The sequence below is a fragment of the Polyodon spathula genome, chromosome 36 (assembly GCF_017654505.1).
Source record: "Polyodon spathula isolate WHYD16114869_AA chromosome 36, ASM1765450v1, whole genome shotgun sequence".
NCBI classification, from domain to species: Eukaryota; Metazoa; Chordata; class Actinopteri; order Acipenseriformes; family Polyodontidae; genus Polyodon; species Polyodon spathula.
In genome coordinates, this window is record NC_054569.1 from 4,688,153 (window position 1) to 4,707,663 (window position 19,511).

Here is a 19,511-nt window from a genome sequence, read left to right on the forward strand (position 1 = left end):
GCTGAAGCTGATTGTGAAGCCCTGATTGGCTCAAACTGCTATGCATTGGGAGTCTTAACTCGCTCCCTGTATTTAAAGGTGTGCTACGTAGTTTAGTTCTGGCAGGGAGAGAGTGAAAATAACATCAAAGCCCAGCCTTAAAGGGTTACCTGTGCGTGTTCTGCTAATGAGGAAGAAGAAAGCATTTGGCAATTTCAACTCCAAGGCGTGTCTGCTGTCCAAATGAATGCACCGCGCAAGACATCTCTGGGTTTGTGTGAATTAGAAATAACAGTAGGGAGGTTTGCAGATCTCCTAGCCTGGGTGATCTGGTGGTAGAGCACCAAAGATCACTGTGAGCCTTGCTGGCAGCCCCCTTCACACTGATGCTGGTTTGTGTTCGAGTGAGATGAATCGGTGTTGATGCCACCCAGCCTCCCGCAGGACGAAGGCTCTGGCTGGAAGTGGGTTTCATCTCATCGATGTCCATGTTCCCTGCTGCCGTTGCAGATCCCTTTCTTTCTTCAGCTGCTTGTGTTCTGCTGCTTTCATCCCAGGTTTTTATTTTTTTTATTTTTTTTTTTTCAGCTCTTTTGTTTTTTTTTTTTTTGCATTGCTGTTGCTCCCGGTTACACACACACACACACACACACACACTGGTGTTTGGAGCTCTTAAAATGCTGGCAAGGGAAAACGCAACAGAAGCTCCATTTTATAGAACCAATCCCTCTCCCCTTGTAGCTGCTCGCTACCTTTCTACCTTTTCTGTTTTTATCTCGCTGGCCGCCTCACTGCTCTTTTTTCACCTTCCTTTTTTTCTCTCCTTTTTGTTTTTTTCTAAAACATACCCTGAACTGCTGACGATGATATTTATTATGATTTTTTTTTTCTTTGTGCTGCTAACTGCAGATCATAAAGGGGTAAAGGTTTGGCTTGGCTGATGGTTTGCAATGTGATAACTGTGAAATAGAGCTAGTGAAGAGGAGCGAGCGCAGTGCGTCGTTCCTTGGCGAACAGTCAGACTCATTAACTGCTGGTTCCTAATGGTGGTGATTTAAACATTGAAGGGCAACGTCCAGGAGTGGCTCAGGTGTCCAGCAGCCGTTGTGTGGAGTTGGGAACTGGGGGCCGTTCGGAGAGGAAGCACAGCCCTGGGTCCCAGTGCTTTTTAAAGGGGAGGAGTCTTTCTTTATGGCGTAAACTCGCTCTGCATCTTGTTCAACTCTTTCAGCTTAAGAAGCAAGACCTGTTTTTTTGGGGGGTTTTTTCCCCCCCCAATATTGCTGTTGGTGTTTTAATAAAACAAAATGATGTGCTGGTTTTGCATTCAGCTGAGGTTGATGTAAAAGGAAACAATAAGGACACCTGTCTTTTAAAACCACAGGTGAACAGCAGCAATCGGAGCCAGAGCACTGCTAAAATTGAAAAATGTGACATTTCGAAAATCTAGCTTGAAGCAGCCTGGACCGCTGTTCTGCCTTCTAGTAGGCTTTTTGCAATATCATTTTGTAGTTTCTTTGACCACATGATGTCAAATAAAAGATATTCTGTTCATATAGTTAAAGTTATGTCTCAATCCTCAAATGCTAGATCATGTAATGCTAAAGCAAAGGCTCCCGTTGAAACAGCCAGGCTGCTTCTGCTGTGCTGAATAAAACATGTCTTTATATAACTCTGCTTCGAGTTCATTGCAGCCCATCTCAATGAAAGGTCTCCTTGTGGCCGAGCGTGGCGAGTGGTTCATTTAAAAGCAGCAGCAGCTTGGTTGTAATGCAACCTTTTATGCAGATGCACGCATCGGGAGTGTGCTGTTCAGCTGGATTCCTGCAAACACTGTGCATGGAATTAGATTGGCTGTGTGCTGATTAGTCGCCCAGGCGAGACGTGTGACATTTAAAGTGTGTTTGTGTTGAAAAAGAAATTGCCGGTCATCAACAGTAACTAATGCAATGATGCAAACATCACGCCGTGTGACGCAACACTTCCTTAAAGATTTATTTGACCCCCTTTTTTTTTTTTTTTATCCTCCTGGCAGTCTTGTGTTTCCCCCAGTCTTATTGAAACATTTTATGTCAAGGTACAGTTAGCAACCAGTTTCCCAATCGAATACCAGGGAGTAGTACTGGGCTGTAACCAGTGCATTGAAAAGCAAAGATGCAAACCAGCGTGTAGACTCTTTACTCAATGCCTTACCGATGCCTCCCACTTTGGATATGATGGAGAACTTGGCCAAGTGTCTCGTCCCTGTGCCCCTCGTTATGGTAAATCTAGATCTATTTGCAGTCAGTTTTAAACAGATTTAAGACAGAGCTTCAGGCATTGTGTGACAAACGGGTTTGATTGTGGAGACAGCGAAGGAGAGGGACAGCGGATTTGAAGGGGACTGCATTAGCTGTTGCACTGCCATTCATTTTCAGACGCTAAACAAATTTTGATTCTTCTTTTTTTTTTAATGGCGGAATTCAGCCAACTGCCTTGCACTTTGGAGACCTAAAATAAAACTTCCCTTTCACAATCCTGAGTGTTTTTCCCGTGTCTGTACTAAGGTAGCTGAGCGCTGGGAACAGGTTTAATTGGCACGCGTTGATTTGTGTTTGAATATATTTCTACGGCTTAGATCCTCTGAGATGCTGTTGCTTGTTTCCAGGGATATCTTTTCCACACTTGCAGGGGTTAAGGAAGTGAACAATGATTAAATTAGACCGAGCTTGAGGGAATTAAAACAAAACCCCTTGCAAAGCAGGCAAATGCAGACGGTACGCATGCACACACACAGACACACACACTTTGTTTAGCAAAATTGTTTTACAAGAGAACAAAGCACTGATGCATACCTATAAGACTCTTCTCTGATTTGTAGTTGGTGATTTCTGGTTTGGTGTTGTTATTGGGGGCATTGTTTCAATCTAAACATGAGTTTGGCGCGACATGCATGGAGAATCTAGCCAGTAGTATCTGGTGTCTTTTATATCACCAGTTAGGGCAACACACGATAGAGCATTGATTGATTTCTGAACCAGTGGGGAACAATGCACCTCAGTGAAGCTGCAAAGCCCACTTCATACCATCTCTACTGTCTAACTGCAGTTGGAATCTTAGAGCTTGTTTCCATGGCGATGTGACACCGTGTCGGCGTGGCACTTGTGTAGCTTTCACCATCGTGGATTTGGCAGATCATTGAACTTTTCAAAAGATGATTCCTCCATGCATTTGCATTGCTGACTGCAGAACGTCCTTGAGACCACATTAACTGTCATGTACGACCAGGCTTCTGTGAGGCTGCGTGTGGGCTGTTGTCATTTTGAAAAAGACTTCCAAGTCAAAACGTTTTTTCCCTTGAATTCGGGATTCTTTCTAGTATTTTCAATTTCATCTGAGTATTTAGTGTGATTTAAAAAAAAAAAAGATATCGTCACTATTCATTTAAAAAGGAATTTGAAAACTTCAGACAGACTGCAAAATATAAACCTTGCTGTCAGTCAAAGAAAGCTTGAAACAAGACGTTTGAATACTGCAGCAAGTTTGATAACAGAACCCTGGTTACAGGTGTCAGTTTAAGAAACAAAACATTAAATTGAGGCATGGGTGTGAAGTCCTGTCAGAATGGATGAAACGAATGGGATTCCCAGAAGAGCTCTTGGGTTTGCTTTGTTATTTTTGTCTGTGTTTGAGGAGGGGTTTAGAAAGTTGTCTTCCTTTACTCCTGCAGCATCAAGATTTACGAGTTTTGTTTTGGTTTGTTTTTATTTTTCGCACCAAATTTGCAATTGAAACGATCATGCAGAAAATGTTAAAGAAACCCTGCTATAACTCAAGCTGCAAGCGCTTAGTTTAGAGAGTGCTCGTCAGCATTAAGCAAATGCAGATCTCGGGTTAATAAAATGTCATAACGCTGTGTGGTTGGCATTTGGATTAAATGTCGCACTGGTTTCATTAGCTCTAACCCTGTTGGACGAGGGTCTATAAGCTGTAACATCTCTCTTTCTGTTTGCTCGATAATGCTTTTTTTTCTTCTTCTTCCAATACAAGAAGTGTCCTCGGACAGATTTCCGAAGTGTCCTTTCTCTATATTAAAGGAGTAATTTGAGTGATAATGAGGTCACTAAAATGACCCGAGAGGACTGGATTTAAGCAGAGCCGCTGTTTGTCTTTTTCGACAGGGTGAAGCTCCCTTTAATGCCGGGATTATTAAAGCAGTTTCTTATAAAATGGAGTGAATCACTGTGACAGCTGAAGAACGCTGTAATTGCACGTGTGACAAACAAAACCAATTAACAGCAGCTTCTAATCGCTTTGTCGAGCGAAGCCTGGTCAGCAGTACAGAAGTACTTCTCAACATCTAAACGACGCATTGCCTTGTGTCGGCAACCACAATATTGTTAAGATTATCTGCGCCCTGAAGTATAGGATGGATTTGTGGCAGATTTTTTTTTATTTATTTTTTTAAAAGACTGGCCGTCAGTTCGTGCATCGACTGATTTGTAGACCAGCTTCAAACAGTATTGATTCCACCGTGCGTTTAATTTATGAAGCTGAATGCTGACAGACAGGCCTGAGCCAGCACTTCCTCTTGAGTAATTGCCTGTGATAAAGCTGGTCTGTGAATAAGAGCGAGTTGTAATTCAAGTTAGACGGGTGACTCCACAGTAAAAGTGTGCCCAGTTTTTTTTTTTTATATATTGAGCGCAGACCTCACTGCAAACTTGAAGGTCTGTCTTTTTTTTTTTTTTTTCTTATTGGATTTTGTAATGTACAGTGAGGTCACTTGGCTGTTGCCATGGAAACAGCATTTTGAAATGGGATGGCGCACTCCAAGAGGGTGCTGCGCGCCTCTGTGGAAAGCCTCATGGAGACGGGTGGCGACCGTGTCGGTCGATTTGTGCAGGCGTCTGCTACAGTGCAGGTGTCGCCCCCTGTGGTCCATGTTGGTACTGCATTCAGTGCCAGTGCAAATGGCTCTGGAGATTGTTTTAACACAGCGGCAGAGGGATGCGGACGAGGTAAAATCAAATGTAATGACATCAGTTGTTTCGACAAACAAAAAAGGACAGTTTGAACGCTGTTGGTTTACTTGTTAAATGGTAACTATCAATCCTGTGCACGGAAAATGACAGCATTAGCTCAGGTTTGTTTAAAAGTTGCCATAATTGAGTTTAGCTAAATAGCATTTGGTATCTGTCAGCCAAAGTGTAAACAGAGGCAGCAGAGTGCATGTAATGGGGTTTTAATTAGACTCATTTTAGATTTTAATTGGATTCCTTTGTGGCAAAGGGGTGTAGGCACTGTACATTAACAATGCATTCCAGCAGCTCTCTCAGAAGGGGTCCTGGTAGCATGACACGTTAGAACCTTCTGCTGGGATAGATTCTGGACAGCAGCAGCTAAACACAGCAATTACAAATATTAAAGTGTAGGAACAAGATCTCGACAGTGAAGAGGCGGTGAAATGGGCACGTTTTTCAAATATCATTTCGACTAACCCTGCAAAAGTGCTTAAATTGGTGGGTTTGAAACCGCTCCACAGCCCATATTTGCCCATCGATGTCACTTTCAATGCTATGCAGAGGTTTCTAATGAATCACAAGTTTGAGCCTGTCCAGTGGAAATGATTACAATGCACAACAACAACGCATGTGTGTCCTTGAGAACGACGACATTGTTCAACGCAAATGACAATATCAACAGCAGAGGCAGCTCTCAGCAATGACAATATCAACAGCAGAGGCAGCTCTCAGCAATGACAATATCAACAGCAGAGGCAGCTCTCAGCAATGACAATATCAACAGCAGAGGCAGCTCTCAGCAATGACAATATCAACAGCAGAGGCAGCTCTCAGCAATGACAATATCAACAGCAGAGGCAGCTCTCAGCAATGACAATATCAACAGCAGAGGCAGCTCTCAGCAATGACAATATCAACAGCAGAGGCAGCTCTCAGCAATGACAATATCAACAGCAGAGGCAGCTCTCAGCAATGACAATATCAACAGCAGAGGCAGCTCTCAGCAATGACAATATCAACAGCAGAGGCAGCTCTCAGCAATGACAATATCAACAGCAGAGGCAGCTCTCAGCAATGACAATATCAACAGCAGAGGCAGCTCTCAGCAATGACAATTTGTTTTTCAGGCACTTTTGACTGCAATGACACAGCTAAGCCTCACAAAGAGATCGTATACTCTTTTTTGTTAGTCTGTTTTGGGTTTTACGTCAACCCTACAAAGTTCCATAAACACAAAGTACTGCAGCTCTGCAGCTGCATATTGCTGAATTGGGTTTTCTATATAGAATGGGCGTCTGATCCACTCTATCACTGCAGGATGCTCGTTCTGAAATCCGGCTATATAGAATGGGCGTCTGATCCACTCTCGCACTGCAGGCTGCTCGTTCTGAAATCCAGCTGTATAGAACGGGCGTCTGATCCACTCTCGCACTGCAGGCTGCTCGTTCGGCTATATAGAACGGGCGTCTGATCCACTCTCTCACTGCAGGCTGCTCGTTCTGAAATCCAGCTGATATAGAACGGGCGTCTGATCCACTCTCGCACTGCAGGCTGCTCGTTCTGAAATCCGGCTATATAGAACGGGCGTCTGATCCACTCTCGCACTGCAGGCTGCTCGTTCTGAAATCCAGCTGTATAGAACGGGCGTCTGATCCACTCTCGCACTGCAGGCTGCTCGTTCTGAAATCCGGCTATATAGAATGGGCGTCTGATCCACTCTCGCACTGCAGGCTGCTCGTTCTGAAATCCAGCTGTATAGAACGGGCGTCTGATCCACTCTCGCACTGCAGGCTGCTCGTTCTGAAATCCAGCTATATAGAACGGGCGTCTGATCCACTCTCGCACTGCAGGCTGCTCGTTCTGAAATCCAGCTATATAGAACGGGCGTCTGATCCACTCTCGCACTGCAGGCTGCTCGTTCTGAAATCCAGCTGTATAGAACGGGCGTCTGATCCACTCTCGCACTGCAGGCTGCTCGTTCTGAAATCCAGCTGTATAGAACGGGCGTCTGATCCACTCTCGCACTGCAGGCTGCTCGTTCTGAAATCCAGCTGTATAGAACGGGCGTCTGATCCACTCTCTCACTGCAGGCTGCTCGTTCTGAAATCCAGCTGTATAGAATGGGCGTCTGATCCACTCTCGCACTGCAGGCTGCTCGTTCTGTTTCGGAGGCGATTGGCAGGTCCGCGTTCGCGTTTCGTTCCAGTTCCTGGTGTAGTTAATGAAACCCAGCTGCTCTCTTTGGAATCCAGCGTTTTAATTGTGGCTGTCTGAATTATTACCCTTTCAAAGCGGCCCTTTTCTTTCATTAGCTTTAACCCTATTTATTTTATTTTATTTTTTTGGTTTTGGCTGCTAGATTCTTACTAAAGGTCACATTTTATACCTCCAGGTTTGGGCCTCCTTTTTGCCAGGCTTGAGGAAGTGTGCCGGGGGGCGGGGCTTGTTTACATGACCTCACTTCCTTGAGCCAGGGAGAGGAAAGGATTTCAACAGCACTAACATACAGATGTTTGAACAGTGCGTTCAATCCACTTCACATGATCTCTAAAACATTGCACTGCACATGATCCACTTCAGAATCTGTTCTTACCAAGAAAAGAATAGGAAATGGGATAAGTGGAAGCATTCAGCTGTACTGCCCCACTTCCCTGAGTGTGTGCCTATCTCTATATATAGATAGATACACACACAGAGCCGCCTCCCTGTGTGTGTGTGTGTCTATCTATCTGTCTATCTCTATATATAGATAGATAGATACACACACACACACAGACGCCTCCCTGTTTTATACAGACCCCCCCCCCCCAGGGGGGAATTAAATTGCTCGGGTTCAATTTACTCAAGCACTGCCCATCACTGGAGTTGACAGGTACAGACCAGGTACTTTTAGAGAAGAACGATGAAACATGACGGCCTGTTAGGGTAACAATGGGGAAAATACCTGTTTCTGAGAGCCTTTGACACCTTGCTCGTCTCCGTGTTTGGGGTGGAGTCTCTTGAGGGCAATTACCTCCGGGGTTTGCTTGACAGCACATGCAGCATGTACCCAGGACAGAAGCTAAAGCACAACAGAGACTGTCTGCCTGGTGTCGTCACTTCAGGGTGCAAGAGACCAGCTCACTACTTCAAACAGTGCAAGGTAGAGCACACAATCAACCTGATCATGTAGCGCTTCAGTTTGGGAAGAAACAGGGTTAGGGCCAGAGACTGGTATCTGGGTAAAATTACATTTTGAAGGTTGTGTGGTGTTAATCTGAAACTGAATGGGTTCTTAGTAATTATATCACGGAAGAGCCAAACCAATTGGGGTTCAAGGATAGCTCTTCAGGGTTTGGAATTAGGAGACTCGAGACAGCTTAAGCAGAACAAATCAACCTTTGACACCTCTGTTGGCTCTTGTTTATTTCTCTCCCGGCCCACTGCAGGCCAGCGCAACACAGTCCGCATTAACATCTTAATAGGGAACTGTGTTAAAGTACGTCTTCACCTCCACTCTGACAAGAGAGAATTAGGTGTCAGGAGGATTTCTGCTGACTTTAATTGAATCTGCCCTCCGTGGAAAGGAAAAATCTAAAGGCAAAATAAACCCTGTTAGGATTCTCAAGTAATGTTCAGTCGCGTTTGGCAGGTAGTGCTGTAGCGATATTCCCAGGGTCTGGCTTCTGAGCTGTTTATGTGGAGAGACGGGTGGCTTGTGTCTGCCTGTTCCCCTCCGTCAGCCAGAGGTTGTTTTTTCGGCCTACCATTTTTTATTTTTTTATTTTCTCCCCCAGGAAATCCATCGTGCTGTGTTTTAGCACTGAGATGAGCGCAGGAGATTGTGACCTGCTGTAAATGGAAAATCAGAAGGGGCCTTGTGAAACTGGATTACAAAACCTCTGCTGTTTTTCTTCCTCAAAAGCATCCTCCCTCTCTCTCGTGCTTCTATTACAGTTTCATTTGATCGGGAGTAAGTTTTGTGTTCCTTTCTAATGAAAACCCATTACCTGTCTTCTGCCGTCCCTACGTACTTCATTTCCAAGTAGAACTGCAGATATTGCTAGGAAAGGCAATCCCTGTTTTCAGAAGGACAGCCGAGGCTCTGCCTTCAGCTCTTGAAAGCGGCATTACCTTCGGCCGTCTTGTATCTGTACTCTTGATCAATACACTTCAAATATTATTAGGGCTGGGGAGCTTCAGTGATGGGTTTAGCCACATAGACAGAAATCTTTCTGTTGCACTTTCAGTCTTGTGGGCGAAAAGTATTTTATTTTTTCTTTGGCTCGACATGACGCGTGGTGGCAGATTTACTCTCCAAGCTGTGCTTGCGCTGGAATATTGAAGGTTGAGATCCTTCATCTGTCACTTCACAAGTCACGGAGAAGCTGGAATATTTTACAGTTTCGGGGGGCTGCTGTGTTTGAAGTGTGAGGTGTGCCTAGTACATCACTTTAATGGAACTGCCGGACCATTTAAAACCCTTATATACACTGCATATTGTATATGGAGATATATACATTGTGTGTAAATACAGGAAGATATTAAGAGGACAGTCCCCTCCTAATTCAGCATCTCTGATGTACTTGCTTTCTGTTTTGTTTTATTTTACACTAGAACTCTGTGTTTAGCTCTAGTTCTGGTTGGATTGAAATTGTGCTCTACACATTTAGTTACATTGACATTAAGAGTTTTGAACTCAGTCAATGAAAACTGTATCAAACCCCAGGTCTCCCCTGAAGTGCCGTGCAGTGGCCCTCATCTCCTGAAGCCAGGTTCCCAGCCTCACAGTGGCTTTGTGTTCCCTCTTGAAGCAGGGGCAGTGAGGATGACATTAAGCAGCAGCAGACCCTGCAGCACTCGTCTAACATGCGTTTGAATCGTGTTCTTATTTTCAGACTCCAGAGCAGGAGAAGGGGTTCCCAGAACAGTTGACCACGCAGTCATAGGGGGGGTGGTGGCGGTGGTTGTGTTCGCCATGCTGTGTCTGCTCATCATTTTGGGAAGATACTTTGCAAGACACAAAGGTAAGTCCAGGTGGTCTTTTAAAGGAAATCCTTGGGAGAGCAGGTCAGGTTTGTCGGTCAGCACAGCGAGAGCGTGCAAGCAAAAACAAGTTCTTGCAGCGGCACCTAATTTATATTGCATATAGGTTCCTGAGAGCGGAAGATTGCTGTTTGTAACCAGCTCGGCAAGTCTTGCAGTAGGAGCAGAGAGCACACAGTAGACGTGTTGGATTATGACTGGAGCAACACTGTACAAATTACTTACAAATTCGCAGCCAGCAAACCTGTTTTTGACACCAGAAATAGATTTTAATAATGGAAGAAACAAGTCACCGGCCATGTGTGGCTCTCACTTACAGTGCCTAGGGAACTGGTGACGCTGCGGGGCGTATTAATAAAAACTACTTTCAACGTCACACCTGACATTCTTAAATAGATAACAAGACATGAAACTTACACACAACAACCGTGTAGCTTAAGGGTCAGAATATGAAGGGCTCTATGTTTATTCACTTTTAACATTGAGTTTACTGATAACAGTAAACGCTGTGCATGTTTTTATTAAGTAATTTTTTATATATTGCAGCGTAATTACAGCTAAAAAAAAGGCCAGTGTGTGTTTTTGTTTTAATGCAAGCGGTCCTGCTTCTGTTTTTAAAGGTACCTACTTCACGCACGAAGCCAAAGGCGCCGACGATGCTGCCGACGCAGACACTGCCATCATCAACGCAGAGGGCGGACACAGCAACTCGGAGGAGAAGAAGGAATATTACATCTAAGTCAGCTTGGGTTATGAGGTGTCTGATGCTGGACGCTTGCGGGGTGGGGGAGCCTGTCAGGGGTGAGGGATACAGGGGGGGAGCCTGTCAGGGGTGAGGGATACAGGGGGGGAGCCTGTCAGGGGTGGGGGCGGGGGGGGGAGCCTGTCAGGGGTGAGGGATACAGGGGGGGAGCCTGTCAGGGGTGAGGGATACAGGGGGGGAGCCTGTCAGGGGTGAGGGATACAGGGGGGGAGCCTGTCAGGGGTGAGGGATACAGGGGGGGAGCCTGTCAGGGGTGAGGGATACAGGGGGGGAGCCTGTCAGGGGTGAGGGATACAGGGGGGGAGCCTGTCAGGGGTGAGGGATACAGGGGGGGAGCCTGTCAGGGGTGAGGGATACAGGGGGGGAGCCTGTCAGGGGTGAGGGATACAGGGGGGGAGCCTGTCAGGGGTGAGGGATACAGGGGTACCTGTCGGGGTGAGGATCGATTACAAGTCCCCCACTCCCTGTATCAGGGGTGAGGGATACGGGGCGGGGGGAGCCTGTCAGGGTGAGGGGATACGGGCGGGGGGAGCCTGTCAGGGGTGAGGGATACGGGGCGGGGGGAGCCTGTCCGGGGTGAGGGATACGGGGGGGGGGGGGATCGTCTCTCCAGTCACTGTAGTGAGTAAACTCCACCATTCGATGCCTCTGTAACCGCTTAGGTTTGACTTCATTTTTAGTTCAATCATTTGCAGAAAATTCTGTCCCCCCTTTTTATTTCATTTTTTGAATTCTGGAACAATGTTTTTAATTTAATTTTTTTGAAGACTGTAAGACCCCCAACCCCCCCCACCCCCCCCCCCCCCCACCCCCTCTCCCCGCACCTACCTAATCTGTGACTCCATTTAGCATCTGGCTTTCCTTTAGAATACGGTACGAAATCAAACTCGCCCTCATTTAACAAGATAAAAACACAGCCCTGTACCGTCTTCAGGAGAGCCGGTTACTCTGCTTTTAGTATTGCTGGTGTTTTTTTTTTTTTTGTTTTTATATATTTTTTTATAAAAAAAAAATTTAAAAAAATACTGTGTAGATCTACATTTTTAATTTTTTGCTAACCACAATCCAAAATCCTGTGCATCGATAGCGGCCACTAAAAACACACGGCAGCAAACAGGGATAGCTGGGATTGCACGGTGTTTACTGCTAACGAGGCGCGCCGTGAAGACTGAGCTCCTTTCTAAACGAGTGCCTGTGACCTGCAGGGTTCAGGGCTCCTCCAATTGTGTCACTGTTACCAGAGCTGGCGAGGGGGAGAGCAGATAGTATTCCGTTATCACAGCACCCCTAAGCAGCAAAGAGCTGTTTCTGTACCAGACTGTCCCACCGGCCGTCCCCAATTGCCCTTGCCTGCTTACTTTTCCTTTCGGCTCAAAACAGCGTCGGCATTGCTTTCTGTGACGTGCCCTCCCTTTTGTGGAAGCGCTGTTGTTACCCCCGCTTGTGTCTTGAAAATCCAGCTAAAGCAGAGGAGTGGAGTCGCGGTTCGTTTATCGTGGCGTAGAATTCTGAAAAGCATCAGCCACTGCCTTAACCCTCACAGCCACCAGTGCTTCAGAAGCTAGAGAGCATTTCACAAGAGCTGGTCCGGTATGGAAAAGCCCGCAGGTCCATGCATTAAGGGGGCGTCTTTTGAGGAAGTTTTATGAATCCTTCTCCAAGTTTGGTTTTTTCCCCCTCCACTGCAAAGTTTTAAAAACAGTGATGTAGGCAGAGCAGGATCTTTTAAGGGCGGGGGTCACGAAGGCCTGGATTGTGACCCCCCAAAATGAAGTGAGGTACTACCATTAATATTTCCTACCCATGTGATTTGGGAAGGTCACATTTTGGGTAGAGCTGAGAGGTTTGGTACACCTTCAAAGCGGCATCTTCAAATTCTACCACAAATTGCCTTTTTTTTTAAATTTTCTTCATAAAGAGCTCTTGTGCCCGTCCAAACAGTCATATTCTCACACTGGATGAAATGCCAGTTCTAGTCACTGAGTCACTTTGTGCATTTGCTTTATCGTTCATGTTGAGAGGAGATTGAGAAGCAGTATTCCTGGGGCAGAAGCCAGGCTCCAGTGAGCTTTACTGAGCTTGGGTCAAAGCTGAGCTCCAAACTCCAACTCCATCCTGGGTCATTATTTAATGTGGGTCAGCGATGTAAACCTGGAATTCATCAGTTCTCACAGGCAGGGACGGATTTGTGTTTTAGTTTTAAGTTACAATGTGAAATGGAAGACTTTTGGGAACAAGATGGATTGTAAAAGTTACAAAAAAAAAATATATATATATATATTTTCATGTTTTTAAATAAACTCCCGCAACCCCTCCCACAACCCCTGAAGAAATGAGAAAAATGATATCAAGCACCTCTAAACAGCATCTATGAATAGGGATACAAAATAACAGCAGATGGGTTTGTTAAATGAGAGTTTATAGTGTGTGGTTATTTCTGGAGTGTGGCGTATGTTTCTTTTCATTTAGTTTCAGCCCTGTTTCATTGATGGTTTGGATTGTATGGCAGTGCAACTGTGTTACCGATCTGTGGTTTTAATTTTGTTATTATTTCTTTTGCTTTTTGCCGTGTCTCAGGTTCACATGTAATGAAATGGTGTTTTATTTTTTGCATCCCAGGTAGAATGCAAACGTTAGTCGTCCCCCCCCCCCCCCCCCCCCCCCCCCCCCCCCCACACACACACACACACACGCACATTGATTGGAAAAAAAAACACATGGCAAGTTCCTAGTTTTTTAGTTGTACATGTTGTTTTATGTGTTTTCCTATCAAATACAGTGCACTGTTAAAATGTGTTAAGTATTACTTTGTATAGACTTAGTTCACAAAGGAAAAAAAAAACTCATTTTGTTCAAAGAGCAAGAAAAGAACAAACTTGCTGTGCAGCAGTCAGTTCCGAAATGGTCTTTGGGAGGCGCTGGCCTGGCCAGTGAACGCTTGCTTTGCCCAGGAGGTTTGCTCTTCCCTCACTCAAGCTGTTTCACTTCTTTTGTCTTTCTGCTGTACTTGAGCGATGTTACTGTGTATTAATAATAAAAAGAACTATCCACATGTTCCCGGGCACATTTTTGTATTGGTTCATAAAAAGACATTTTTACAGAAGAAAAATATTAAAATACTGAAGAGTTCTTGTCTTTAATAATAATAAAAAAAAAAAAAAAAAAAAAACAACCACCCTTAATGTTCCAGAGTAAGTGTGGTATGCATTCTTTTCATTCGTATTGAAACCGCTGTGCTTTGTCTAGAACGCCGTACGAAATCCCAATAAATCCAGAATAAAAAACGGGACAGTAAACTGTACGGTGTATATACAAATGGGTTTGGAATAGAAGCGATCATTCACGCGTGGCTTAGCCTCTGACATGCCGTCAAACCTCTAATTGTGGGTTTGGAGTCCTGCCTGCATAACAGAGGATTCGTGAGACTTTGGGTGCAAACTGTAACACTGTTGCTGTTCTCAGCTGCTATATTCAATATTAGTAACATTCTGAATTCTGCAACTAAAAAGCAACGTTCCAATTCTACAGCAGTAATAACAAGAATAATAATAATACAGCACATTGTAACGAACATTATTCTGTGATCTCTGCAGAAACAGCCTGACTCCAGTGCACATCACCAGCTTGCACAGACACACCTGTACAGGACTACTTTACCACAGGTAAATTTCACTAGCCAGAAGTTACAGCAAACCGGTCCGTCAAAGCAGCCACTTGCATAGCGGCAATATGTAATCTGGAAATAAAACAATCCTGGTTCAGAGGAGTTCGGAGCAGTGAAGATTCCCTCTACAGTGTTTAAAATGCTTGCGTGGGATTGCAAGATTCTGTGAAGGAATGCCAGGACAGCTTTGCACATCCATCAGTCCCTGGATATCCTTTTCTGTTCACCGTTACAGAATCTACAAACTCAAAAGGTCTGATTGAACAGTGTTCTCTGGTTCAATAGTCTTCTAATTCTAATTGCAAGCTGCAGTTTTTTTTCTTTGAAAGAACGCAGTGTTATTGTGTTCCCATCACATTCCGATAGAGGTTATTTCTCAGGAGCCCTCGGAGAAACGGTTCAGCATGTCTTACACTAATCAGTAGGTGCAAATCACAGCTTTAGCCCCAATTGTCTTCTCACTCCACGCTGTTACTTTCATAATGGCCCACATGTTTTCCAAACACCGGGTTCCTGTTGAAAACTACCTCTAGTCAGCTCTTTAAGAGCTTGGTAAGTATACGTTCTGCACACTGATTACTGGTACTCGAATCCAGCCCTGCACCTTGTTCCAACCATGCACTCAATTAAGTACATTGCCTTATTCCAAACTGGACTTTAACAGGTTAATCAAACCTGCATATTCCATTAACTGAGAACCAGGCTGGAACAAGATCCTGGACTGAAATAGACTGAACGCACCACAGCGATTGACCTAGTTATCATACCACCATATACAGTCGATATTTTCCCAGGTGCAGAGCTGCTCTGTAGTTAGTTCTAATTACTCCTTCTTACATGGACTGTGCTAGTACAGAAGTCCATTCCCAGTTGGTTCTGAATTGACCATTTCAAGGAGAAGCACCTGGGATATAAATGGATTCCAAACTCTTTAAATAATTGAGTGTCGCTCTCCAGAGAGCAGCAGTGCTGTGTTTGATTTCAAGAGCAAACCCTGGAAATGGTGATGTCATGGTGATGTCACACTTCATTAGTAATTGGAAAGTGGGCGGGGCTCATCTAGGCAGTTTGGAATCCCCAGCCAGGAAGTCAGGCAGGCTGTTGTTGATCTGAACAGGGGAGCAGGCAGCACGCAGGTGAGTGGAAGGGAACACAGCCACGCCATGAAGCGTTTCACAGTTAGTGGATCACTGTGTAATGCCTTTAATACCACCAGCTTGTTCAGTCCAGTGTGCACACACAGCAAAAGCGCAAACATCTTCAATCAACAGTGTTTGTAGTGTGCAAGTTTTTAAATGCTGGCTTGCTCCTGGATAGGGAACATGTGTCTGAAGGGCCATTATAGTTGTAATGCAATGAACTGAATTCAATATGAATATGCATTAATGTACAAGTTACATTGCAAGCACTTGGTGCGTGTATATATATTGTATGATAAAGTATGCAATAGTTGCCATAACCGTCAACCCTTTTGTGTAAAAGCCAGCACTGTGACCCACGATTACAGGCACATGTGAACCCCCAGTCCATGGCGTGCAAGCTCTCTGGGGTTATTGTGTCATCTTGAACCTCTGGAAAGGTCTGCAGTGCAGAAAGTCGTGCAGTCTGCTTTATTGGCTATTCGTCGTGTTCATTGATGGGTTTTTTTTTCTGCAGAAAAGCAGAGTGTTGGATCAGGAGTTTACAAGCAGCAGGATGCCCCCGACACACCCACGCTGCAGGCCCACTATTGAGTCCCAGTGTCTCATGGTAAGGATCAAGCCTGTATCAAAGTGACTATATCTGTGCAGGATCAGAAGCATTACTGTAAAGCCATGGAGATCACTTGCAGAAAGGGAGATGGATTCCTTTTTAATTATCTTCCTCATCTCATTAAAGACTAGATTTCAGCGACAGCACAGCAAGCCATGATGGTGTATATATTATACACAGTGCATTTATATAGAATTGTATATATGAGCTGAGCTTATCTAAACGCAAGGAGTTTGATGCACCTCTGCTCCCTGAGAGCCTGCTTTAAATCCCCTGTTTGTCACGTCTCTGCAGGATCGTTAATCTAAAGCCTTCAATGTGCTGGAGCAGCAGCGGTAACACTCTTTAGTCAGCAATGTTACTGTCCCATCGCCTAATATTGTTTATCTGATATTAGTGTTTACTTGAGGAGATAACGGAGCCGCGATTGATGTTTCAATCTGCTGTCTACCCAGGGTAATCTACATGAATGCAAATCACCATTGTGCTTGTGAAAAGCAAACACCTTTGTCAATTACTGCTCATCTTTAGGGACGGATGTCTCCTGTGTGAAATCAAAAGCAAAGTGAAGAAACTTGCAGAGTATTTGAAAGATCTTACCTAAATGAAATGCAGGACTAAATGAGAGCATTTGGTGTTTATTAAAAGAGGGTCCCTTTTAATAAACACCCTGTTACCGAGTGCACTCGACACTCCCTCAGAACCCTGGAATGGGTGAAACTGCTATGCAATAGGAGTCATATTTCCATCTCTGAAGTATAAAATACAAGCAGCTCTTCAACAAAAGAAACGGGGCGGTTGGCGAGGTGATGTAACTCGTGCTGATAAGCAAATCCTTGCAGCAGCGTTATTGTGATGTTCCTTTTAACCATATTAGTATTACTCGCTCTGTTACACCCTCCCCTCTCTTCTAACCACAGAGAGCCCCATTAGGTTGCAGGTAACCTCTTTTAAACAGTGGTGGGTTTGGACAAAGTGTCAAGGTGCGACTGGAGTGGCAAACCGAGTCTCCGCAGGACCGTTCCTGTAGTGCATGGCTGTCTCATTCACCTCCTCCCATGCTTTGCAGCCCCATTCCTAAGACCTGCTAGCAGACAGGCACAATAACAGACTCTGCCGTCCCGTCGAGCCCCAGGAAGCACCCTAAAGGATAGACAGCGGCCCTGCTTGTGCCGTCCGCTTCTCGTGACATTTATCGCTTTGATAGCAAAGCCGAATGGATTGTAATTGAAAGCATGCCAAAGCCGGGTTGCTTAAAGAACACTTGTAGGGCCTCTGGGACTGGTTTAATGGATAGATATCTTGCAGTTCTGCTTCTTCTCTGAGCTTCAGTGTGATATTCATTTCAGAATGGAAATGGCACGGCATCAGTCCAGCTCTCGTTTTATAAGGTCAGGTTTATATTATTTAATTGTGCCCGGGAGTGAAGAAGAGTAGCTTGCTGATTGGATTGCTGCCATGATTGTTTTTGTAGGAACGAGAACAGACAGGCAGCATTGATCCCGAGGGTAAGTGTCATTAGTGTTAGTACTTGAAAACAAATACAAATTCAGATCTCAGTGAAATGAGCCTCCTGCCCTTCTCTGGTATTTTCCCCCCTGCTTTGAATATTTCCAGTTTTATGTAAACAGTGAAATAAGAATTTCTTACCATTTATGGTTACATCAAGTTTGTTTTCTATCCTATTAACTCTTTTAAAAGGTATAAATGCAGTATAAACTTGAGGCTGCCAGCAGAAGAACTCCTACGGCCACGCAAGCTGGTTTTGCACAGTGGTTAAGGTGCTTGCTTGTTCTGTGTAGTGGATGGGTTGCACCCAGCCTCTGTCCTATCACCTGAGCTCAGATTAGGCACAGCTCAATTGTTGACTGTAAAGCGTAACTTTTGTGGACTTCTACATTGTGCAGTGAGTTAGAATTCTGTTTCAGTGGTATGCTGCTTAAAGGGGAAGTGGTTTTAGCCTCGACAGTTGCTTTTGTTTCGCAACTCTCATCACTGGTTAGTTGACTGCTCACAGACCCCACTCTGAAGGTTTCTATGACACCCGCAGCCCTGTTTGTTCATCAGTGGAAACTAAGCATCCACCCCCACTTCCTGTGGCCTGCACCTGTTTTACACTGGTATATACCCCGTATAGGACACCTCAATGTCTGGCTATCGCTGCAGTGGACAAGCCTGGACATGGTGGATTGAAACCCTGTAATGCTGTTTATTTTAGTTCAGTCCAAAAATGATTGGTAAACAGAAAGTTGCTTCTGCTTTGCTCCCAAAACAACAACAATGTACCGTTTTCCACTTTGGGATTGCAGCTCCCCCTAGTGTTCAGATTTTGCATTGCTGTGCAGGCTCAGCATGGTCATGTATTTTTTTTTTTTTTTTTTGTGATTTCTTGCAGTTAAAAAGCACGTTTTATGATTATCTTCAGTTTCTAGGTGCAATTGAGCAATGAAATCATTGAAATCGAATCTGATTATTTATTTTGTTGGTACTGATCTACAGATCCACACAGTAACCAGTTTGAAGACACGCTCGTTTTATGCCTGCAGTCGCTTTTACACGACCACAGATTGCATCTCTTCTCAGATCTTGTCAGCTGTCTGAGACACCCTTATTGCTGCACACCTCCAGGGTCCTGTCAAGCTGATTCTATTTATGCTCTACCAGGGAGTCTTTCTGGCCATTTGGAATGTGGTGTCTGTTTTTTAATCACGTAAAACAAGCCGCTTAGTATCGCAGAATGACTTTAAATAGTCCATTTCACTTCGCTAGATAATGGAATGACGAGATCAGATTGACACAGCTCAGGGTTTGTTGCCCTTTAATATTTTTTAAATGAATTCCAATTCTGTCTCATATTCAGGGATTCAGCTCAAGCTTGTTACTTTGACCTCGTTGTCTGATCACCTCAATTCCAACCTGTTTGAAAGATTCTGAGTGCTGCATTCTACCACAGACCAGCGGGGCTGAGCACAGCGATTGCTTTCTCTTTTGACTGTTGGACCGTGGATTTCAGAATCTCTCCACTGCCATTACCTTGGTGCGATTGCTACAGGACTGCGAGACAATGTTGCTCATTAGCGAACAATAGGAGAACACTTGAGGGAATGGGAGACTGTGAACAGCGTTTTATAGAGGCTCCTTGACTGTCCTAGTACTGCAGTTAGATCACTGGGGTCTGAGAAAACCAGAGAGAAACTTCTAATGAAAGCAGTAAGAAATGGGTCCACCTTCATGACTGGAGGGCCTTTTATTTTGCTCAAGAATGCCGAATACCCAAAGTTAATAGATCTTTCGATACAGTAGGTTTGGGGGAAATACTTGGTGT

At 44.7% G+C, this 19,511-nt stretch overlaps 1 protein-coding gene and 1 long non-coding RNA gene across 6 annotated transcripts in view; both read left to right on the forward strand.

The window, feature by feature from the left end:
- The window catches only part of LOC121304030 (cell adhesion molecule 1-like), a 147,528-nt gene extending 136,696 nt beyond the window's left edge, over positions 1 to 10,832 (forward strand). For 3 of the 5 annotated variants that reach the window (XM_041234976.1, XM_041234977.1, XM_041234978.1), the window contains 2 exons: positions 9,860 to 9,988; positions 10,628 to 10,830. In XM_041234976.1, the coding sequence (XP_041090910.1) occupies positions 9,860 to 9,988; positions 10,628 to 10,746 (248 nt within the window). In that variant the 3' untranslated portion in view covers positions 10,747 to 10,830. Of the gene's footprint in view, positions 1 to 9,859; positions 9,989 to 10,627 lie in introns of all 5 variants that reach the window. The other 2 variants (XM_041234979.1, XM_041234980.1) reach the window with 1 other exon arrangement.
- A 4,672-nt stretch (positions 10,833 to 15,504) lies between these two features.
- Positions 15,505 to 19,511, forward strand: part of LOC121304075 — a 29,005-nt gene continuing 24,998 nt past the window's right edge. Inside the window, exons 1-2 of the long non-coding RNA XR_005947913.1 lie at positions 15,505 to 15,570; positions 16,091 to 16,183. This is a non-coding gene — a long non-coding RNA (uncharacterized LOC121304075). The remainder of the gene's footprint in view (positions 15,571 to 16,090; positions 16,184 to 19,511) is intronic.